The sequence below is a fragment of the Sceloporus occidentalis genome, unplaced genomic scaffold (assembly GCF_023333645.1).
Source record: "Sceloporus occidentalis isolate IW3139 unplaced genomic scaffold, rSceOcc1.0.p SCAF_14, whole genome shotgun sequence".
NCBI lineage: Eukaryota > Metazoa > Chordata > Lepidosauria > Squamata > Phrynosomatidae > Sceloporus > Sceloporus occidentalis.
Genome location: NW_028316994.1, coordinates 4,019,399 through 4,043,987, shown reverse-complemented (window position 1 = coordinate 4,043,987; position 24,589 = coordinate 4,019,399). Strand labels below are relative to the sequence as shown.

The following is a 24,589-nucleotide window of genomic DNA, read 5'->3' as shown; positions in this document are numbered from 1 at the left end:
TTGCCCTTTCCAGTAGACCCAGTCAAAAGCATACTGCTGCAGCCTTTCCTAGCTTGTGTATTCTGCCTCATTAATAATGTTTGCCATGTTAACAACAGACTGGAGTTGCTCAGCCACACATGTCCCGGTTTTCATCTATGAAATTTTGAAGGGTATGAGAGTGCACTGTTGGTCTCATAACTCCCAGGTGAGCTTGCCTGGAATTCATGACCTTCAACATACATACATCCCCATCCCACTTTTACAGCTGAGAAGCCTGCTGAATGTTCCACCCCTACAAGAGACAGGTTGGTGAGTACATGAGAAAAGGGTTTTGGTACAGTAATTTCCTCCCAAGGGAAGTCAGATTGGCCTCATCTTGAACTTATTGACAGGCAATCAAGAATTTTTTTTGCCAGCCTTTGGCTTTCAAAATATTGTTGCAATCTGTTTCTAAAGAAAGCTTTGTTTCTATTTTGTTTTTATACTGTGGTTTTACTGCCCATTGACTTGGGGGCCCTGGTGGATAGAAAGACAATTTATAAATATTTCCAATAAATATCAAATCAATATGTTCCAGTACCATTGATTTAGTAGAATCCATCCGTGAAACCATACAAAATACCTGTACGTGTGAAGATCACAGCATGTCTACTTTCTGAATTCCTCAGCAGCACTGACTTGTTGATTTAGCATGCATCAAATTGCAAATTAGCAAACTGGTGTCTTACTTAAGAGGTTAAGAAACTGCTGGCACTTTTCCACTATGAGTACAGAGTCCAAGCTGTTCAGAGAAAGTGTCATGCGAACATTTCTCTCCTGCCCTTCCCTTTGTTCCTCCAGTAAGTCAAAGAGGCTTTATATTTTGACAGAGGGCAATAAAAAGAGACTGGGCATATCCATGGAGAATACAGTCAGAGGCTATAAACAATTACTGCTCAATGGAACCTCCTTGTTCAGAGGGAGTGCACCTTCAAATATCACATGCTGTGTGGGTGAAGAATACAGAGGACCCAGGTTCCCTCATGGACACATAAGGTTCCCAAGCCATAGTAGAGATTCACACTATTGCTCCATCTCAGATCTGTGTGGTCTGCGTTCATTAGCAGTAGCTAATCCAAAGTCCCCAGCTGAGGTCCTTTCCTTCCATTTAGATCCTTTAGCAAGATATTGAAAGAGGTTGTACCGTACTTGATCCATTCAGCAAGCCTTACAGCTCCACCACTAATAAATGGCTACTCTTCTAAAGTTTGCTTAGGCAGATACAGTCCAAAAAATTAACATTCTCAATCTCTGCCAGGAAATAAATTGTTGGACAAGATGGAAGTCAGTTTTCCAAGATGGAAGATGGTCTGTTCCCAGAAGGCTTGGGCTGCTGCCACACTGCAGAAATAAAGCAGTTTGTCCAATGTTATGGAATTCTGGGATATGTAGTTGGGGGGCACCAGAACTCTTTTGTCAGTGAAGGCTAAATATCTCACAAAACTACAAATCCCAGAATTCCATAGCACTGAGTCATGGCAGTGCTTTATTTCTGCAATGTGGCAGCAGCCTTGGTCTTATGAGCTGGAGAGTAACAGGAGAGAATTAGACCCTTGCACACTATCAGTACTAATTTCCCAATCTCAGCGTTGTTCTTTAGTCTTTGGCTTGGTGATTATTTGCTAGGTGAAGAAAACACTTATTGGTTGTTCTACTCTCCAGGATTTTTGAAAATGGATAAGCATGCAAGGCAGCAGAATACCAAAGTATTCTCTTTCTTGCTCTGTTTGACACTGGAAGAAAAAAGTCCAAATTTGGTAGCAGTGAGAGAAAAATATGATCCTCAAGGATAAGGAAAAACATTCAAGAATGGGGAGGGCAATATTGCATTAAGAAAAGAGATTCCTACTGTTACCCATGCTGCTTCATATAAAATTTGGTATAAATGATAACCCTTAATGACCCCTAGATGAACTCTAATAGCCTGTCCACCATTGCCAGCAAGGCATGAGGACATGTACACACACCCCTGAGGGGCACCCACATCATCATATCTAGAGAGTCGCATAAAAGGATTATCATAGGACCAGGAAGAGCAAATGTTTGCCTTCCCTGAGGCTCTTGCCCCCTCCCCAGGTCTGTTGTCCGAGCAGCTTAAGACCACTAAGACAATCAGACAGGGACATCCAGGTGAAAAGCAAGTAATTCAACACCTTTGTTCTCACCATCAAGCACCTTTGCCAGAAGCAAGATTTTGCCTATAAATACTCCCAGATTTGCTTGTTCACTAGGCCAGTCTGGACTTCAGGGGGAAGCTCTGTCCCCTTGAACCCTGTCCTGGCTCCTGACTCCTGATTCCTGGCCAGTCATTCCATGGCTGAGCCTCATGCCATCCTCATCATATTCCATTTGGATTCCTGGAGGGAGTCTACATTCTGGTACGTATCACCCCAGTGATGCCTAAAATCCTATTCCATGCTAACCTATGCTTTTCCTGAGCCTTGTATGTGTGTGTGTATGCTAGTGAATCGTATGTGTTTTTCCCCTTATAAATAAATTGGTTATTAATTCTAGAAGTCTGTCTCAGCTCCATTTATTGGAATCCCCTGGTCTACTCCGTATACATATCGGGACACGATTCTGCAAGGGCCGTCGTAGCAGGCCCTCCTCTTGCAATATTTGAGCTAATAACAATAATAATAAAATTCCCCTAAACGGACCCTTGGCTACACTACTAACATCATTTTTGGTGTTAACCATCTGAAATCTGGCCCTAAAAATACTGTCAGAGAATCACTAAAGGGCATTCACAGAGCGATCTAGTTTGATGGCTGCTGATGCAGCAAATCTGCTATATAGCTCTGATGCATGACCATCTAGCAGCAGCTTCTGCTTAAAAGCCTCTAACCTCCAAGGACAGTCTGCTACTTTCTGAGACAATCTGTTTCCCTACTGAACAACTTGAGCCATCAGGAAGTCCTTGCTAACGTTTAGTCAAAATCACTTTTCCTGTAATATGAACATGTTTGACTCCTATCAGCCCTAGCTAACATGGCCAATGGTAACCGAATATGGGAGTTGAACTCCAAAACATCTGAAGAGTGATAGACTTTAAAAGGCTGTTTCGGAACAGCAGAAGGCAAATTGATTCTGTCTAATAATCTGTGTGACACCCTTCCAAATATCTGATAAATATAAACGTGATCAATTAACCAATCAACAGGAGAGCCAGGTTGCAGTGGGAGTACTTACAATGGCATTCAACTGTTTTAAAACTGGATTCTAGATTGTTTTTAGACTGCTTTTAGAAGTTTTTAAAGAGTACCATATATACTCAACTATAAGTCAATCTCATGTATAAGTCGAGGGCAGGTTTTGAGGCCAAAATTATGGATGTTGATATAGCCCATGGATAAGTTGAAGGTAAAACCTAGGGACATGTAACAAAAGATCTAAAGGATGGAGCAAAGAAAAGCAATGCCAAGGAACCTATGAAATTCCAGCAAGCATATCTATTTCTGCTCACACTGGATGGATGAGAGAACAGAGGGGGCCAGTGGTTCCAGGACAGATTGCACTCTTTCCTTTCAGCAGAGGATAGTTCATATATATGCACTTATTGTATATGCATATACAGTACTTACATTGACCCGTGGATAAGTCGACTCAGGTTTTTGTGGTCAATTATTTGACTAAAATTTCTAGATTTATACATGAGTATGTACAGTATTTTTAATGTGTTTTAAACTGGTTTTATTTCAAGACTGTTTAGCTTTTTATTCGTTCTTCACCTTTGGGATCCCCTTGTGGTCTGGTGGGAGTTGATGCCAAAAGACTTTAAATAAATAAATAATAAATATTGTATAGTAGACCTCACATAGAATATATAACCCAAAAGCTAAGTTAGCACATCATGGAATAATGTCATGCAAATAAATTAAAGGGAGAGCCAACTCTCTGAATTAATTTAGCACTATAAAATGAGAAATGGAATCTTGGCTGGGAACTTTCCATTTCCTTTGTTTGGTGCCCTTTAGAAGGGCTGGATGGGTCCCATCCTCCCCAGCCATCATGGACATACTGGCAGGAGTTATGACAGATTTAGTCCGACACCTCTGGAAGGAAGCAGGTAGATATTTCAATTCTGTTTCCTCATAATTCCCAAATGATGCTGGTTTTCCCCCCTACTACTATCCCTGGTGGGTTGCTGTGTGTTCTTGCCTCTCATTCCACCTCCGCCCTTCCAGCTTTTAACCAGCCTGCCAAGGGATTTTGGACTGCATCACATTAAAAAAGAAAAGAAAAGGACTGATCTACTGACGGCACTTTTGTCTCCAGTGCTGGTGGAAAAGCAATTTGAAAGGGGGAGGGGATGTGTAGGATGGGGAAGGGAAGCTGCAAATATGTGTGTGTGGGGGGGGACACATGTGTTTGCAGTTAACTGGAACCTCAGGCTAGAGGAGTAGAAATAGCAGATTGTACAGAAAAAAGGCAAGCAACAACAAGCGGCTGCATCGTCCAAACCATAGATGCGTGTGGAGCCACAGAGGAGGACAAATCCAAGTTCTTTTCAGCTCTACAAGATGCTGCATGGAGAGAACAGCAGGCTCCCCATCCTTCCAGTCTCAAAAAGAAAAAGAAAAGCTTTTTCCTAGAAGATTTAAAATACAAACCCTGTGGCCATAAACTGCTATTTAAAAAATTTAGTGAGGTGCAGGAGCTCCTAGCAAACGGAGCTTATTGCATTGCTTATTACAGCGACTTACCTCTTCTGGCTTAAATTTTAAATAGGATGGCATCCTGATATTATCACAAGGATTTTGCCACTGAATCCGCTGCCCGATCCAACTCCACTCCCAGGAGCACTCCAGCAGCAGTTTTCTGAAGAAGGAAAACTCCTGGTTTTGAAAATGGCGAGCTGAGTGCCTCTGGAAGCAGGGATAAACCCGGGATGGACCTGGGCAGCCGATTCGGTGGCAAAATCCTTGTGATAATATCAGAATGCTGCCCAATTTAAAATTTAAGCTGGGAGAGGTAAGTCACTTTAATAAGCCCCATATACAGGGCTGGTCATGTTTGTCATGCAGCAAAATACAACAAAATCCAAAATCCACAAAAGTGAAGTACCCTTATTGGCCAACTGAAATGCAAAAAGTACATTATGAATACTTTTGAAGCATCACTGGTTTCTTCATTGGGCAAATATGTTAAAAAATCATACAAGAGAAGAAAAGTCATGATGTTAGAGCCACAGGCCTACATTTTGTCTTAATATGTTATTCTGTTGTCAGTTAAAATGCTCTAAAATCTAGACTGATCTCAGTTCAGGCAGAGGCCACTGCCTTTCTTGACCAAATGGGGACCAAGGACAGAGCACAATAAAAGACAGATAATAACTACAACTCTGGAGACCAGAGTTCGAATCCCCTCTCAGCCATGGAAACCCACTGGGTGCGTCTCAGAGGATGACAATGGCAAACCATTTCTGAAGAAACTTGCCAAGAAAATTCTATGATAGGTTCGCTTTAGGGTCACCATAAATCAAAAATGACTTGGAGGCACACAACAACAACAACATTTCAATTCCATTAGCTCCTAGTAACTACAAACTACAAAGTGTTAACTACAATTTTGTTTGGTGCTCCTGGGGCAAACAATCCTAACTTAGAGCCCTCCAGTTGTTTTGGACTACAGTTCCCAGCATCCACAGCCTTTGAATAGAATTATGAGCATTACAGCCTAACAATCTGGAAGAATTCCTGTTGGCGACAGGGTATGGTAGTATTAAGTACGTATGTAGAGAAAGTATATTAATACTAAAAATGTCATATGGATATATTCAGCACATACTTTATATCCTACAGCAGTGGTGAGAAACTTTCAGACTTCCAGATGTTTTGTTCTTCATATTTTACAGGTGGGAAGGGGGACCTTTGGCTGCTTTTGATGTTTTGGACTACAGCTCCCACAATCCGTTGCCGTTGGCCATCTAATGACTATCAGTTAGAGTCTGTGCTCCATTAGGGACTTCTGAGCTCTTGGCTTTTATTCATTGCTCTAAACTCAACGAGGGGATGTGTTTCATTTATTTTCTGCTTTGTGGCTGTTCAGGAGGATGCTCAGGAACTGAGCTGCCCCTTTCCTGGCCCTCCCTCCCCATCCCAGTCAGCTTGAAACTCCAGATGGCTCACAACTGGGAGGAGTTATGGAACTGATATTTCATTGCAATTTGGAGACCTAGAAACTGTTGTTTAGTTAAAACTAGGAAAGGAAGAAACGACTGTACTTTCATTCTGTAATGGAATGGGCTTTCAAACAGAACTCTTGTCTTGTGCAACCAAAAAATGAAAAAGCTGACTTTGAGCAGCAGTTAGGTTACTTTCTTCACAGAGACAACAACATTTGTTTGATGTGCTGTACATTATACTACACTCATCTTTCTTGAACACAGATGCTAAATGGAGGGTGCTTCCACACTTATGACCCTTCATCTTTACTCAGTTATGTTCTCCTGTCAGATGAAGGATGAATTGCAGTTGGCCCTCCACATTTGCGGGTTTAGACTTTTCTGGATTTGATTATTTGTTGCTACCTCTGCTGCTGCCCTAGGCAATTTTTAATAGGGGCTCGCAAGACTAGACACTGTGCACAAGGCTTGTAAGTCCCCATTAAAAATTGCATTGGATAGCAATGGAGGTGGCAGCAAGCCCTGCCAGCTGCCCACAGCTGTCTTGCGAAAGAACATCGCCTCCTCGAAGGCATCCATGGTGGATTGAATCTGCAGATCATACTTTGTGTGTTCAATGTGGTTGGCAGAGTTATTTGTGCTTTTTCCACTTTTGTGGGGTCCTGTGCCCCTAATCTGAGCAAATGTGGAAGGCTGACTGTATGACTCCCCATTAAAAAGTGAATAATGCAATCGTATCCCAAAATTCTGCCCACCAAAGCCAGTATCACAGTACTGGAGGATGTCCTACCACCAACATCTCACAGATGAAAACTGGGACATGTGTGGCCAAACTACACCAGAGTTTTGTCAAGATGGCAAAAGTGATTAATGAGGAAGAACATACAGGCTAGGAGAGGCTGCAGTAGTTTGCTGTTGCCTAGCTCCCTAGGAAGGGAAAGATTCAATTAATTTCTCTCCTCTCCCCATGCTAATTGAGTTCAAACTCCTTTAGCATTTTGAATTTATTTTGCAGCAACTGAAGTAAGCTGGGACAAAGGGGAAAAGTGGGAAGAGGAGAGAGAAGCAAGGACATTTTAAAAGGAGCTGAATAAGTGGGATGACACAGAATTAACAGGGAATGTCCCTGCCAAATTGGGAAAGTTGCGGGGTATGGTATCTGTTTCAGGGCAGTTTGCCATTGTGCATGATGTTCCTTTTATTTTAACCCCTTAAAGATATGATGCACAAAGATGTCACTGTGAAGTATGCATTTACAAATATATTGAGAGGTTATATTTATGCATTTATAAATATACTAAGAGGTATACCAGGCACTAACTTTGCTATTAACTTCTCTTTGCCACCAGCACCCCCACAGCCCTGGAAACATATTTGGCGAATGATGATATAAATATCTCATACACAAATAATAAAATAAATAGATCTGATCAGAATTCCTTGTTTCAAAGGCAATATTTGGCTCTAAACCCTTGCACCAATATGAAATCAGGCTAAATTTAGATATTTTGAATTTATAATTTTGCATTCTGACATTTTAAATTCATAATTAAATCTTTGTGAATTTTAAATAGGCTGAAATCACAGTCCTATTACTTGAGGAGCCTTAGGATTTGGTAGAATGTGAGATATGTCATCGTTCCCTAATTTGACAAAGTTGCTTTTTGGACAAAGTTGATTCTGAGAGCTGTAGTGCTAAAAGTAACAGTCTCAAGCTCCATGTCCACGATACTGGCAGAACACCTCTTATACACTGGCAGAATATTCCCCAGTGATGCTATTCCTATGGCAGAATTACTAAAACAGTGCAGCGGTATGGATGCAATGCTGGTAACAAAATGAAGGGGCATATTTGCAACATATCCAATACTCCTCCAGGTCATAGCCACAGCTGTGGAGCCTCACATCAGCTCTAGAATCTGTGCAGTCCATTTCTGTTCTATTGACTTCCATGGGAGGGGGCAGGGAAACAACCACCCTCAATATGGATGACTGCCCAGCTAACATTATTCAAGCACAGCACCCCGTCACCAAAAACACCACAGTAAAATATAAATCCTGCAGATGGAGACTGTTACTCAGAGGTGTAGCATGGTGAGAGATTTCTTCAGTCCTTGCAAGGAAACAATGAATGATTGGGAAGGGAGAAAGGGCATTCTGCACAAAAAAAGAAGTACTTCGCCCAAGAAGTCTGCCTTCAGAAGATACATTGAAACTTGAGCATGATACTAATAGTTATCTACATGGGATCCAGACAGGTACCTTATCTACTCCAAACTAGAGGTCTATGTACTCATCATAACAGCAACCTCCCCCAATTTTTCCTCTAGAGTCATGATGAGCCATTTCAACAAACCAGTCCTAGAAATTTTCACTTCTACCAGGAGCAGATATTTTGTAAAATTAGCAGGTTTTGACCAAACTACTGAAAATACTGGTCATAATAATACATCACTGCAGGGAAAATCCATCCCCTCACCTGCCTCTCCACTTCAATAACAGCCACTGTGTGATCTACAACTACCAGTAAGCTCTAGCCTCTGAGAGGAAAGGAAAGCCTGAGGGAGATAGATGATACCACTGCCCCTATCAAACAATAGTCACAAGTACTTTGACTCTAAGCCTTGCTTCCATGACACTACTGGTACTCATTTCTGCTTCATATGCTGGAAGCACACACAGATAGAACTCTCCACAGTGGCAAGCGAATGCGAGGACTTCCATTACTCCCAGCCTCTGTCACCAGTATGTGGACATTCTCCTGTCCCACCACTTTGGCTACCAACTGCAGGGACCTCCTAGATGCTCTCATGGTTCTTGTGCTGAAATGTTATTAATCTCACATCCCCACCAGACACCACCATCTTTGATAGACTGCTGCTACCACAGTCACCTGAACTTAAACTTTCCAATATCCCTTACACGGTGTTCTTGGAGACAGACAGGTACAGTCGGCCCTTCTTATACATGGATTTTTTATACACGGATTCAAACATCCACAGTTTGAAAATGTTCAAAAAAAGTATAAATTTCAAATATCAAACCTTGATTTTCCATTTTTATAAGGGACACCATTTTGCTATGTCATTATATTTAATGGGACTTGAGCATACACGGATTTTGTTATCCACGGGGGATCTTGAAACCAAACCCCAGCATATACAGGGTCCATTGTATAATAATAATAATAATAATAATAATAATAATAATGCTTTATTGAACAGAACAGAACATCATAATTGAACATAATATCTAAATCACATCTTTCACTCATCTCCTAGCTAACTCTGATCCTGGCTATCGGGTATCTCCTCTATCAACTCTACTCCACTTTTTGTCATATGTAAATTTTGTGTTTTCTCCAGGCTGTTTCTCTCCAATGTATTTCTCCCATCCTGACCCTGGAAAACAGCATTTCCCACACACAGGAGAAGCACTGATTTCCCACAAAAAACACCTCAGCTCTGTTAGTAGGGGCCAGGCGCTTAGTTGTCACTGCTGGCCAAACTCTCTTCAGCAATCTTGCACTGCAGAATCACAGCCCAGATGAATGGGGCAGAGCAAGAGTAGGGTAGGGTTATGTGTGGCCTTACAGGTGGACCACAGCTTCCACCAGCCCTAGCTAGCATATGCCATGATAAAGAATGATGGGAGTTGCAGTCCAACAATATCTAGAAGGCCACACATTTCCCCTGTCCCTAGAGAACAGCACACTGCCATTGCACATGCAAAGTTCCAATGTAACATACACAGAGGGGGGGCACACTTTTTCACAGTCTGCCTCCCCTTGCTCTCCACAGTCCATGCTCACATACATAAATGACCTCTCCCACATGCTGTACTATGCAGACCACAGCCATATTCCTCCCTGATCCTTCACAGGATTGTTAACCTCCTTGTTTCAGGCTCTGTCTTGAATCCTGTCAGCTTCTAGGCAGGATTTTTTTTTTAATGCCAGGCACTGTTTTGTAAACCACTATGACATTCTCTCTTTGCTTCACTTTTGTAATAAGTGAAAAATCCCCTAAACACTATAATGTTTTCTCAGAAGAGTTCTGACCATGTTTGGGTTGCTGTCTTCTGCACCTTTTGTACAATATCCTTTTTGATGCAGTGACCAGAACTGTATACAGCATTCCAAGTATGGGCACACCATATATTTGTATAAGAGCAGATTTATCTTTGAGTTTTTTCATCACGATCCTAGTGTGGAATTTGCCTTTGTTTTATACAGGTGAGTACAGGAGTGACATTTTCATTGACCTATTCAGCATGATCCCAGCATTGAACTTCCATTTATTTATACTGAATATGCCCAGACTATTTGAAAGACTATATCCTCCCATATGATCCTTTAAGATCTACAGGAGAATAATTTATCTTTATCAAATCTCCTGCAAAGGCACAGTTGGTGGGAATGTGGGAGAAGGTCTTCTCTGTGGTTCCTCCCACACTTTGGAACTACCTTCCTAAGGAAGGTAGAATGGCTCCTTCTTTAACCCCCCCCCCCCCCCAGCAAGAAACAGGGAATTGATTTTTAACAAGAGAACGGCTTTTATGGTCTGTGCTGTTTTTAATCTTTGTTTTAGAGTAAGATCTTGAATGATTTTAATTCTGTTGTTGTTTAAGGAGCTTATCATACACCTTTTTAAACCGACTTCTAAAAAGTGCTGTTGGAGCACGGCTGAGACCCAGCTTGGACCCGGGCTGATGGCAGGCAATGGTTCAGCGGCAATTTAGTGAGCGATAATACCTACCTCCATCCCGTGTCCCGGGAGGCTGGAGCCGGTTTAAAAAGGTGAACAATAAGCTCCTAATACTGTTTTAGCCTCAACATTGTATGGTTTTAACTAATGTACTTTGACTGTACTTTTCTGCCTTTTTTGTAAGCCACCTTGAGTCCTAGTCTGGGAGAAAGAAGGGATATAAATGAAGTGATGGATAAATAGAACTACTGTACATGTGACCCCTTATTTTCTATGCATCCATTTTCAAAGAGATCAACCTTGTTTTGTTTATACTATCCTGTCATCAGGAAGGCTAACCTCCTCTGTCAATATATGTTTTTCCAAGAAAGACAGCACCTGTTGAGCTGCTGCCTGCTGGGTGACTGTTACAGTTCTCCCATGGAGCAATGTTGGTGGGTGGGTAGATGCAAGAGAGATGGAATACTTGCATTTCTAAACACATTCTTTCTTCCTCTGTTTCAACACAACAGATCATATGAATCCTTCACATTCAAAGCTTTGTCCTGCCAAATTGTTCCTCACTTCTGGCTCCCTCCTGGTGTGTTGTTTTATGTGTGTGTGATTGTATGTTACAGACAGTCCCTCTGTTCTTCCTTCCCTGTGGCCACTGCTACCACATTAAACTCCTCTTCCCCTCCCAGCACTGAGATCTAGCTTTATGATTTAATTTCATTTTGGCACTGTATTGCTTTTCCACCAGCTGAAAAAAATAGGGAAAAAAGAATGGAGGATAGAAGGCTGGCCCAGCTGGAGCTGGCATGAGTTGGGCTGAAAAGGATGGCTTGGGGTTTGCTGTAAGGAAACAGGCTCCCCTCTGCCTCTCCTAAACTGGCTTCATTGCCTTAGGTTTCCATCCAGGAAAGAAAAGAATAGGGAGGAAAATACGAAAAATGGGTGGAATTGCCAGATTGCGGCTGTCTCCTTCTTTCCCACAATTGGGTGGAGTGGAAGGCGGCTTGAAGGGGCTGCCCTGCCAATGTGGCTCCATTGCTCTCAATCAATGTCCATGCAATTTTCCTCAAACTGTTCTGACTGCATTACCAAATTGGGGTGGGGGCTATCTGGTGCCCCAGAAAGCCATAACACAAAGAATGCCCATGTTCCAATCCAACCAAGTTGTTCCATTGATTCTGATGATCATGACCTTTCTTCAGAGCTTGAGGAGATTACTCGTTGGTACCATGACTCTCAGAAGTTTTGGGAAATTCTGGAAGGCCCAAAGAAGTAACTTTTCCAAGCTCAAGTCCTGCACCATCATTAACTCTCAAATAGTCCTCAGCCACCTAGATAAGTGGTCCTTAAACAGGCAGTTCAGATGTTGTGGTATTAAACTCCTATAAGTTCCAAAAAGCATGGGCAATGCTTGGGGATTCTGGGAGTTAAAGTCACCAGCATCTGGAGGGCCAAAGGCTGAAAACCACAATTCTAAATAGCTACTAAATCTTAAAATTCCAGAACCACCACTGCCCCACTCTATAAAACTTTGCATTTGTCCACTCACTACAGCATGAGTCTCCCTTATCTGAAATGCCCACGACCAGAAGTGTTTGGGATTTCAGAGTTTTTTGGCTTTTGGAATATTTGCATATACATAATGAGATAATTTGAAGGTGGCACCCAAGTCTAAATATTACATTCTTTTATGTTTCATATACATCTTATAAACACAGCCAGAAGGTCATTTTATGCACAATATGTCATAATACTTTTGTGCACGAAACCAAATTTGTGTGCATTGAACCATCAGAGAGCAAAGGTCTCATTATCTAAACCAAACATGTGGCAAATGTTGGATTCTGGAGTATTTTGGAATCTGGAACTCTGGATAAGGGAGACTCAACCTGTATCACCAATGCAACTCAAACTGCATAAAACAGTTAAACAAAGACAAATTCCAGTTAGAAGTTCCTCCAGCCACATTAAGAGCTTCCCCAATGTCACAATGAGGCCCAGATCCACGCCAGCTCCCCTGTAATTCAAGCACTGCTTCACACCACTGCCATCTATAGTCCATTAGATTCATGGCATTACAAGCGCCATAATACCCCCCTCCCCAATCAGCCACGTCCCCACAAACACACACTGTGCACATACTACCAGCAAACCACCATTCTGCTTGGTCTCTGAATCTAACTTACCTTACAAGCTTACTAGGGGAATAAAATGTGGATGGAAGTACCACGAATTACCTTGAGCGCCTCAGAGGAAAGGAAAGATAACGCCACCAATAAATGAAAATAAATGCTACAAAAAAACAAACAACACAGCTTTTCAGACACACATCCATCCACGGCTGCAGCAGATACCATGTCAGGCTCTGTCTCCTGCAAACAATGTTTACAGCCACCCCTACCAAATCCTGTTTGTATTCTGTGAAACAGGCTCCTTGTGATATGGGGTGCACAATTAATGCAGACACATACATCCAAAACTGCACTCAGAGTATTGGCCCCTCTGCTTGAGAACTGTCAATACATCTGACAGCTGCCCTCCAGGGTTTCTGACAGGATTGTCTTTGCCTGACCTGGAGATGCCAGCGAGTGAACCTGGAACTTGTACATGTATATCAGGAGCTTTGCCACTGAGCACCAGTGGGGAGCAAATCTCATTATTTGGCTTGTGTGATGTGGAAGATGGAGGTGAATCCCCTCCTTGCATCCCAATGTATGCCTTTCTCACAAATTTTACACTTCTCTCCCATTTTCTCTCTTTCCATAATTTTCAGAGTTGTGAATCCATGCCCTATATTTGCAAGCCACGCAAGGAAACTTACCAACTTCATTTTATTTGATGCCACTCCATTCTGCCCCCCTGCAAATGCCCATGGAGCCATTCTGTCTCCTGCTTTGACTGAAGGAAACTTACCCTCTGAAGGGGCCCCCATCCTGACTTTACTCGTCTTCCACTCTCTCTGTCCCAAAGAAACGGACAATGGCAGCCCAGCAGCAATTGGGATGGTGGAAGGGGAAAATTAGGGCAGGTGCCAGAGAGAACCTAGTGCTTTCCCCTCTGTTGCTGTCTCTCTTACATTCCCTAGCTTACTAGTTCTCCATCCGTGCCTGCCCCACTCACTAATTCAGAGCACCTCCCTCTAGCTCAAACCCTTTTAGTTTCACCCACTTAATTTATTATTTGTTCACCCAAATCCAAATCCATCTCTATCTAATTTGAATCTACTTGCTTGCCTTTTATCTTTTTATCAGTCTGCAAATACTCTTTCATTCTCCTTTCTATTTTTTCCTTCTAGAATGCACTTATATGGTCTATCCTTATAATTAATTCCTCTCCTTTCCTCTGTCCCATACACCATTCACTCCCTTCCTCTCCTCAGTCACCCTTTTCCCCCCCTTTTAGCCCTTCATCAAAATTCAGCTCCATGCTACTTGTGTTTACTCAGAAGTAAGTATAGTTGCATTCAGTGGGATGTACTGCCAAGTAAGTGCAATAAAGAATCTTGTGACTCCCTCAAGATTAATAGATTTATTGTGGCTTACGCCACAATAAATCTGTTAGTCTTCAAACAGCCACAAGGCTCTTTTTGTTTTCAGTACAATGAATTTGCACTGCTACTGCTCTGGAATTTGTCCCATGTTAAGTGTCCACAGCACAGCAGAGAGGCATGAAGATAGTTACACCAAACTGACATTTGTATCACCATCTCCAAGATCCAGTTAAATATCATTAAATAACGACTAATTGTATAAACCTTTCTCATTCTTGACTCAAGCAGTCTTCTAATTCAACATGTCTTTCACAAAGTATATACACCCTATGCCTAAGGACTAAGGTACACTACCCAATATGTTTGTCATTGCTCTGGCTTTTTCAAAAAATAAAGTTTATTCCTCCTTCATATCATATTATGGCTGCATGGACAAACACTTGTGCTCACAATAATTTTCAAATGCAAACAAACAGATTTCCCGTCTTTACCTCATTTATTCTAAGAAGAAAATAACACGGTCATCCAGCACACTGTGTGTCAGTTCCTCTTTTCCTGACAGGAAAACTGACACCGGGTGAATCTGCACTGAAGAACTAATGCAGTTTGGCACCACCTTAAGTGCTGTAGCTCCAGCCTATGGAATCTAGGGATTTGTAGTTTTATAAGGTCTTTAGCCTTTTCTGCCAAAGAGTGCTGGTGCCAAAACTACAAATCCTAGGGTTCTGTAGGATGGAGCCAGGGCAGTTAAAGTGGTACCAAACTGCATTAATTCTACAGTGTAGATGCACCCACTAAGAACTAGAGGCGTACGGTACTCAGTTCATTGACAGCTGAGATTGGCTTTGAATCCAGCATGCTATGTACCAGCTCAACTTCTTTTCTCTTCAAACCCCATTCCTAGAGCACATATTCAGATCTTCCACTATTTCTTTGCCTTCTTTTGTCCACAATTCTACTTTACATCCAGGGCACACATGTTCTTTGCTACTAACCCATCAGTTCCCATTCCTCCCTGTCACGTCTTTTGTCCATTTGTGCATTTCACTTGCTCTCTCCTGCTTGCAACTGTCTCACTGCTCCCACACCACATACAAATATCCATTTAACTCACCCTTTCCCCCTTTCTCCTTTTCTCCTTTTTCCTTCATCCTCTTGCTGCTGCTGCCGCCGCCACCACTGCCTCCAGTTCAGAAGAACCCAAATCTGGAAAGAGGATTGAAGCTGCTGGAAGATGGATTTAGGCCTGGAAAATTCCTGGCTGGGGAATGTCAAACTTCAGGCTGAAAGAGAGAGTGTGTGGATGGAGGGGGGCACACATGTTCTGGTTAACCCTTTGCTACTAACCCATCAGTTCCCATTCAAGCTGTCTCACAGACTCCCAACCCCCAGGACCTCTGCTGTGGAGAAACTCACAAGTTGCCCTCCCCACCGATAGGCATAAAACTGTCTCCTACGTGCCACCCCGGCACATTCCTGGCCACTCCACACCCTGACAGCTGCCACAGCTGCGCCCATGGATCTCTTCCAAAATCTGAGGGAGGGTGGTTTTTCTATTCCAGGAGAACGACGTCGACATCGTGTACATATGGACAGCGGATGCCAAATGTTTGGCTAAGACAGAGGGGTGTGCGTGTGAGTTTTTCATCAACAGATCTTTGCTCAAGGAACTCATAAGTGAAGATCTACAAGCTATACATCCTCCAGCAGGAATGCAACATCCTACTGTAAATATTCCCCAAGTAATTTTAATGGAAAAAACACCACAATCACAGAAGCCTATCAAGGCAAGGACACTAAACAAAGCAAACCAATCAGTAAAAGTGGCTATGGTTCTACGTTATATGTAACCTTTCCATTTTATATGGTTTTAAAGTTATAACGTGTCATGCTGAATCCATTGACTGTAAATAAAGATTGACTTGACACTACAACCACACAAGCCTATCAGTGCAAGAAAACTAAAGTAAACCAATCAGTAAAGGTGGCATCAATTATTATTTTTTTGCATCCATACTTCTGATTGTACCAGCTCTAAGATTCGAGAACATTTGATCCATGTCTTTGTATATGTGTTTATGTATTGTTGTTGTTGTTTCTAGCACTGAAGAAGGCAGTGCTAGAAAGAAGGTGAAGTCTTAGATCACTGCAAGCAGAGAGGAAACAATGGATAAGAATGAGGAAAGTATAAGCAACCAGTTCCAGTATCTCTGAGCTTAAATGCCCCACTTTAAAATTGTTCTCTCTCTCTCTATTTGTAAGGATGAGGCACTTAACAATATTTAGCAAATGAAAGTTCAGCTTCCCAAAATTTCAAACTCCATACTTGCTGGAAATCAGAAACCCGAAATACCCTGAAATCCAAAATTGTCCAGTGGATGGCTGAGATAGCACCAGCTTTGCTTTCTGATGGTTAAATGCATACAAACATGGAGACCCGCAACATAATTTAAAGTTGTGAGATGAATTGTTTTATTTTGCTTTATTGTTGTGTCATGTTTTGTACATAGTTGTTTACTTATTATTTATAATAAATAAACAAATATTTAAATATATTGTGTATAAAATTACCATCAGGCTAAGTGTATAAGGTGCGTATGAAACATAAATGAATTTCGTGTTTAGACTTTGGTCCCATCTCCAAGATATCTCATTCTGCATTATGCATATCCAAAATCTGAAAGGATCCCAAATCCAAAATACTTCTGGCCCCAAGCATTTTGGATAAGGGATGCTCAGTCTAGCCTCCCTTTGCATTATCACCAGTGCCTCCTAATGGTAAATTCTGTGATTCTCCACAAACTACTTCTGGCTATGTCAACCCACTTCTGTGTTGATCACTACACTAGTGATCACTATCACTACACAGACGAAAATTAGGGATTAATCCCACACTGTCCCCATAGTGGTGAAAAAGTTGCTGCTTTGGCTTTCTTCATTCTGCGTCTTCTGCTTAGGCCAAGTCTATAAATACTCCTCCTATCCGACTCCCACAACCAGTCGCTTGGCTCAAGCTCTGGGGGCAGGAATTCACAAACCATCTATTTTGAGGGCATATCTAGTTACAATAGCTACCATTTTGAGAGCATAAACTCCCAGGAAGACGTCAAAAACTCCCAGGAAGATGGGCTTCAAAGATGAAGAAGAAAACAACTGGATTCTGTTGTTGTTGTTGTTGTTGTTGCTTTTTGCCAGGAACTCTCACTAAGTGAGTGACTTTTGACATTTCTTAGAATACTCCCCAAAAGCTTTTCTAGGGACCAGATGAAGGAAAGGCAGAAGGGAAGCAGCAGCTTGTGAAAAGCCAAGTGCATTTCAGTTCCCAGCCAGAGATTTTTTATATTGGGGTCACAGGCCTCTCAGTGCTCCAAGTTCTGCAACCTGGATATAGCTGGTAGAAATGCTGTCTTGTTGGGGGGTTTCCAAGACGTAAAGGCAGCTGTGTTATTTTACACTTCATGCTTTTGTGATGAGTTGGCCTGCTGCAATTGGGTGCATTCTGCTTGGTACAGAGGTTGGCATTCAAGATGGAAACTACACAAGCCTTTCTCAGTGCCATCTGCCAAACCGTTGCAGCCATTGTGCAAAGACTCTGCCAACCAAATGCAAAAGATAAAGTTAATTTATACTTTTGCACCAAGCATTTTGACTCACAGCATGGCTATTCCAGAATAACTTTAACATAGGTACCTAATGAAAACAACCCAGCAAATTTGACTTGCAACAACTTCATTGTGTACTTTTGTGATTGGCATCTCATTGGCAGTGGGGCAGTGGAGCCAGAGTCACTGAGTCAGAATACTGGGCTTCTTAATTAGCAGAGGCAATGGCATCATCTGCCACTGTTGCTTCAGGTTTCCCGTTCCCTCTGAATTGAGTTAAAGTTCTCTGAATGGGATGTGATGGGATAGAATTTCCCAGGCACAAAATATTGTTGTGAGCTATGTTGCTTTTTTGAAAAGTACCCTGGGACCTTGTTATCTGCTGGAGTTTGGTTCCAGAACCCCCTGTGGATAACAAAATCTGTGGATGCTAAAGCCCCATTAAATATAATAGTTGAGCAAACTGGAGTCCCTTATATAAAATGAAAAATCAAGCTTTGCTTTTTGGAATTTATACTTTTTTGGAATATTTTCAAGCCATGGATGCTTGAATCCATGGATAAAAAAAAATTGTGGATAAGGAGGGCCGACTGTATTTCACAGTAGCTTGGTCTTAAATGAGCAAGTAACACCCAGTGTGGTATAGTGTTTTGAATGTTGGACTATGACTCTGGAGACCAGGGTTCAAATCCTGGCTCAGCCATGAAAATCCACTTGTCATCCTCTGAGGCAAGTAACACTCTCTCAGCTTCAAAGGATGACAATGGCAAATTTCTACTGAAAAAACCTGCCAAGAAAACCCTGTGATAGGGTTGGAAATGACTCAAACAACAACACACAACAACACCCATTAGCTTTATAAAAGACCTGTAGCTGGAACTGCTTTGTAGCTATCAAGTGGGCTCTCTTGGGGTGTGGCAGTGGGGACAAGCAGAATGAGTTTCCCCACTTCAGAATGTACTCCTAAACTATTGCTTATTGGTTTAATTTTTAATGGCATTTCAAAACACTCCTGGGGCTTCAACATGAATCCAAAAGATTTGGATTTATTTTTTGCTTGCAGAAAGGAACTGTGTAGCCAAAGAGGAAGATGCTAGTTGTTCTGCAGGCTTGCTGCCTGGCTGCTCTAATAAAGAAGTTGTCCACCCAAAGATTCCGATTCACAAGAAACAATTCCTTCACCAGACATTTGTTGAAATGACATCTGAAGGCTATAGTGATGACTTTGTCACCTGGTGCCAAACTAAGCAAGCAACATTTTATGCACAAGCTAAGCAAGCAACCTTTTAAAGCCTCCAGCTATACGGGGCAACTGACCAAAACTAACCCCATTAAATGTCCCCATTATGTTAGAATAATGCACTTTGGGGACCTGTGGGACCTCAAGATGTCTTAATCTGTCTCTGCTCCCACCCCATACAAAGAAACAGTAATCATATTCAAACTGGCTTTTGGGCGGGTTACGGGGTTGAGACGGCCATGGTCGCCTTGGTCGATGATCTCCGTCTGGGCATCGACAGGGGAAGCGTGTCCCTGTTAGTGCTCTTGGACATCTCAGCGGCTTTCGATACCATAGACCATGGTATCCTTCTGGGGCGCCTGGCAGAGGTGGGAATCGGGGGCACTGCGCTCCAGTGGTTCCGGTCCTACCTCTCCGGGAGGTCCCAGATGGTGCAGCTGGGAGACGTGTGCTCCGATGAGAGGGCCCTTAAAACTGGGGTCCCTCAAGGAGCCATTCTGTCTCCCATGCTATTTAACATTTACATGAAACCGCTGGGAGAGATCATCCGGAGACATGGGGCGCAGGGTTATCAGTACGCTGATGACACCCAAATAATTTTCTCTATGTCTCCGACTGATGCAGTGACTGAGGATGGCGTCTCTCCTCTCGTGGCCTGTCTGGAGTCAGTAATGGGCTGGATGAGGGAAAACCGACTCAAGCTGAATCCAGAGAAAACGGAGGTACTCGTGATAGGTTCCCCTGGTCCAGGAATGGCGGTGGTTCCACCTGTCCTGAACGGGGTCACGCTCCCTGTGAAGGACTCCGTGCGCAGTCTGGGGGTGTTTCTTGACTCGTCCCTTCGCCTGACTACTCAGGTGAATGCGACGGTCAAGAGCACCTGTTATCAGCTTCGGCTTATTCGCCAGCTGCGCCCATACCTGGCCCAGAGGGACCTTGAAACTGTGGTACATGCTCTGGTAACCTCGAGACTGGACTTCTGCAATGTACTCTACATGGGGCAACCCTTATACCAAACCCAGAAGCTTCAAATGGTGCAGAACACGGCAGCCAGGCTGGTCACTGGTACTTCCAGGGCCAGCCATATAACACCAGTGCTAAAAGATCTCCATTGGCTGCCCATTCGCTTCCGGGCGCAATATAAGGCGTTGGTGATGACCTATAAAGCCCTAAATGGCTTGGGCCCAGGATACCTGAAGGACCGCCTCTCCCCATACATTCCGCCCCGCACTCTCAGAACATCTGGGCAGCAACTACTTAGGGTTCCCGGGGCGAGGTTTGTCTCCACTACTAGGAGGACATTTTCCATCGCCGCCCCGGCCCTTTGGAACACGCTGCCCATAGAGCTCTGCTCAGCTACCTCCCTGGCCCAATTCAGACGGGACCTAAAGACCTTCCTGTTTGGGATTGCATTCCCTGATTAAAGTCCCTTAGGCCTCCTTCCTCAGCACTGGCAAAGGGATTGGCTAACCCGGGGCTTTTTTTGTCTTTGTCTTTGATGAAATTGTTGTATGGTTTTATTGTTTCTTCTACTGTTTTTAACCTGTTGTAAACCGCCCTGATCTGCTGGAAGGGCGGTATATAAATAAAAATTTTATTATTTTATTATTATTATATGTGTCATCATCATTTCATCTTATTCATTTTACTATAAGGAGTCCAGGCTGTACATAAGTGGAAATGATGATTATGACACAATGAGGCATTGATTTAAAATGTCTTAATAACTATTTAACAGAAGCAACAAATCAATAGTCACATGATGAGAACCTTGCTGGTTCAAAGCAATGGTCACTCTAGTCCTGCTTTCCACAGTGGCCAACTAGTGGGATAATCAGAATGTGAAGGATGTAGGGCCTCCTTTGCAGTGACTCCTAGATAAAATTATAGTGAACAGCAAACTGCCTCCAAACATATAGATACCACAGAAACATAATGGTGTAGTCTGAGTATTGGACTACAACTCTGGAGACCAGGATTCAGATCCCCGCCCCACCATGCAAACCTGCTGAGTGACTTCAGGCAAGTCACACTCTCTCAGCCTCAGAGGAAAGCCATGCCAAGAAATCCTTGTGAGAGGATTGCCTCAGATCAATTCATGCCAAGAAATCCCTGTGAATGGTTTACCTTAGGGTTGCCATAAGTCACAAATGGTTTGAAGTCACATAACAACAACAAAGATTTTTCCCTTCACAGATTTGTTTAGGATGTAGGCTGCACCCACACTACGGAAATAATCCATTTTGACACCACCTTAATTACCATGGCTCAATGCTATGGGATTCTGGGAAGTTTTGTTTGTTGTGGCACCAGAGCTCTCTGACAGACAAAGCTATATGTCCCACAGAACTACAATTCCCAAAATTCCATAGCATTAAGCCATGTCAGAGTGGTATCAAACTACATTTTAAAACCTTGTCCAAGGCCTCCCTGGGGCCTGGAAGACAGCGTCTCCCAAGCCCCAGCGAAGCCTTGGAGGACTCCGCGATCGCGGAGCCGCCTCCAGGGCCTCGCTGAGGTGGGAATCCCGGGGGTGGGGCCAAACCGGGACAGGACCGTGCAGACCCGCCCCAAACCGGGAAAGTCCCGCCACCAGGCGGGATATGGCAAGCCTACTTCCAGATGAACAGCAGTGTATAATATAAAAGGCCACTCTGAATGCAATATCCATTCTTTTAGGAATCTGTGGTACAGAACACGTTGCAGCAACAATCCAGTTTGAGACCACTTTAACAATTCTGGATCAATGCCAGGGAACTGTGGGAACTATAGTTTTGTGAGACATTTAGCTGGTGCCACAATAAACTACAAATGCCCAGGATTCCCTAGCACTGAGCCAGGGCAGTAAAAATGGTCTCAAAGTGGATTATTTCTGCAGTGTGTTTTGTACCACAGATTCCTAAAAGAACGGATATTGCATTCAGAGTGGCCCTAAGCCAGGATAAGGAAAATTGTTTTCCTCCAAACTGGTTTTTGGACTACAGCCTTAGCCAGCATTGTTAATGACAAAGAATGTTGGGATCTACCATTCAACAAGATCTGGAAGATCCTCTATTGCCCACTGATGCTCCAGGTTTGTTTGGGTGTGCAAAACTGTTGCAATCACAGATGTTTATCACACTGTGCTCTTCCAGTGTGACTCCTCTAGCTGCCTCCTGTTGCATGCTGGGATTGGCAGTTTTAAGGAGGGGTATTTAGAATTCTCAGGCAGAGAAGTTCAGCTCCTTAAAACTGCCAATCCCAGCATGCAACAGGAGGCTGCTAGAGGAGTCACACTGGAATAGTAGCTCTTTAAGAGCATAGTGTGATAAACATCTCAGTTTCTTATTCTCAGGTGTTGCGGTGACCTTATGAGAACCATTTATTTTATTTTACCCAATATATTTATTGTTGTTTTAAGCTTTCTACTCCAGCTTATAGTAATTAATAAGGAGTTTGCTAGGCAAGATATGCATTCAGAGGAGGGTTTTTATCATCTTCACATTAGACTGAATATGATTTGTCTAAGGTTACCCAATGGATTTCCATGGCTAAGTCTGCCAGTCTCTGAATATCCCAAAGTCTGACACTCAAACCATTACACTAAACTGGCTCTCACTAAGATATTTATATATTAGGGCAAATGCTCTCACCATCCATCTTCCATAAAACCTAGGGTGCAAGCTCTACATTATACTTCTCCATAAACACTCTATATAATATCAACCCATCATGAAAAATAATAAAACCTAACAACCCTTAAAAATGACCATCGCAGCAAAGGTAACTGCGGCAGATCAGCACAAATGCCATTAAAAGCCGCTGAATGTAAAATGCCATTTCAGCAGAAGCTCATACCAACAGCACTAAAGTCTCTTTTTAGGGATAAACAACCCAACTTTAGAGCCCAGTTTTAAAGGCCTGTGATGAAAGGCCCAGGCAGGCAATGGTCTTGAAAACATATTGCACAAGAATTAAGTTACCCCCCAAGGACAAAGTTGGGGGAAGTTATTTTTGGACTATAACTCCCAGAATCCCACAGCCATCATGTCCAGATTTTGGAGCTGTGAGTTCAAACCACACTGCAGAAATAATCCGGTCTGAGACCTTTTTAACTGCTCTGGCTCAATGCTAGGGAATCCTGGGAACTGTAGTTTTGCGAGACATTTAGCCTTCTCTCTCAGAGGGCTCTGGTGCCACCATAAACTACAATTCCCAGGACTCCCTAGCACTGAGCCAAGGCAGTTAAAGCCATCTCAAACTGGATTATTTCTGCAGCGTGTAGTCCGAAAAGTTACTTTTCACAACAAACTCCAACTCCCAGAATTCCATAGCCTTGAGCCAGAAAGGAGTTAATGTGGTGCCAAATCAGGTTATTTCTCCAGTGCGGATGTAGCCTAGGTTACAAATGACATGATAATGATAATGATGTGCAGCCTTAGAAGAGACCTGTGTAGAAAATAATTTGGCCAGAAGGGTGTGAATTGTAGTTTTCTGACATATATATATATATATATATATACTCCAAATATGCCTAACAGCACAATTAATGACACCAAGGTTTTCAGCATTTTCCTGCATCTGTGAGATAAGAAACATGTGGGTCTCCAGATGGTGGTCTTGGAGTTCAGTTCTCATCAGCCTTAGCCAACATAGCAAATGCTGAAGAATGATGGGAGTTGTAGTCCAACAACACCTGAAGAATAATATAACAGTACTACTGTGGGGCACAAAGAAATGATGAAGGGAAAATGAATTTGGTCCAAAAACACACTGCAAAAATAATCCAGTTTGAAGCCACTTTATAACTGCCCTGGCTCAGTGCTAGGGAATCATGGGAAATTGTAGTTTGTTGTGGCACCAGAGCTCTTTTCTGACAAAGAAGGCTAAATATCTCCCAAAACTACAGTTCCCAGAATTCCCTAGCATTGAGCGAAGGCAGTTCAAACGGTTTCAAACTGGATTATTTCTGCAGTGTGTTTTGGACCAACTTTCCCCTTTAAATCTGAGGACTCCCACCATTCCCATTCAAAACTTAACGGTTGTTGGGGGGAGCATCTGCGCATGCGCAAACACGCCCCCTCTCTCAAAACTACCATGAAACAAGACTAGTAACAAACTATCTTTACGCATGCGCGCCTTTTTTATGCAGGTGGGCGGAGTTTCTTGTGTGTCCGTTGTGCGCAAGCGCGGGATGGCCGGTTGCATCAGTGGGCGGGGCTCGGGCGAAGGGGCGTGGCATAAGAGAGTATAAAAGGGCCATGTGCAGCTGAGCCGCTCCTGTTTAAAATGGCGGCGCTTGGAAGGTGTGTTGTGATAAAGGCTATAAAGGGCTGGGGTGGCTGGTCCCATTTTGGGTGTTTTTAAAGAGCAGGGGCTTCCTAAGTGGAAATTCAACAGGTGACTCTTTCCCAGTGGGGTTGGGAAAGG

General features: G+C 42.9%; 1 protein-coding gene across 6 annotated transcripts in view; it reads right to left on the bottom strand.

Moving 5' to 3' along the window:
- LOC149303602 (protein kinase C and casein kinase II substrate protein 3-like) overlaps positions 1-17,939 on the bottom strand; it is a 47,857-nt gene extending 29,918 nt beyond the window's left edge. For 2 of the 6 annotated variants that reach the window (XM_089480138.1, XM_089480136.1), the window contains exons 1-2: positions 15,453-15,744; positions 13,035-13,140 (exon numbers count right to left, since the gene is read on the bottom strand). Coding sequence is in view for 3 of the 6 variants with exons in the window: in XM_089480134.1 (XP_089336260.1) it covers positions 15,453-15,489 (37 nt within the window). In the remaining 3 variants the exon portion in view is untranslated. Of the gene's footprint in view, positions 1-13,034; positions 13,141-13,669; positions 13,691-13,761; positions 13,811-15,452; positions 15,745-17,413 lie in introns of those variants that run through there. The other 4 variants (XM_089480134.1, XM_089480133.1, XM_089480135.1 and 1 more) reach the window with 4 other exon arrangements.
- Positions 17,940-24,589: the final 6,650 nt, after the last annotated feature.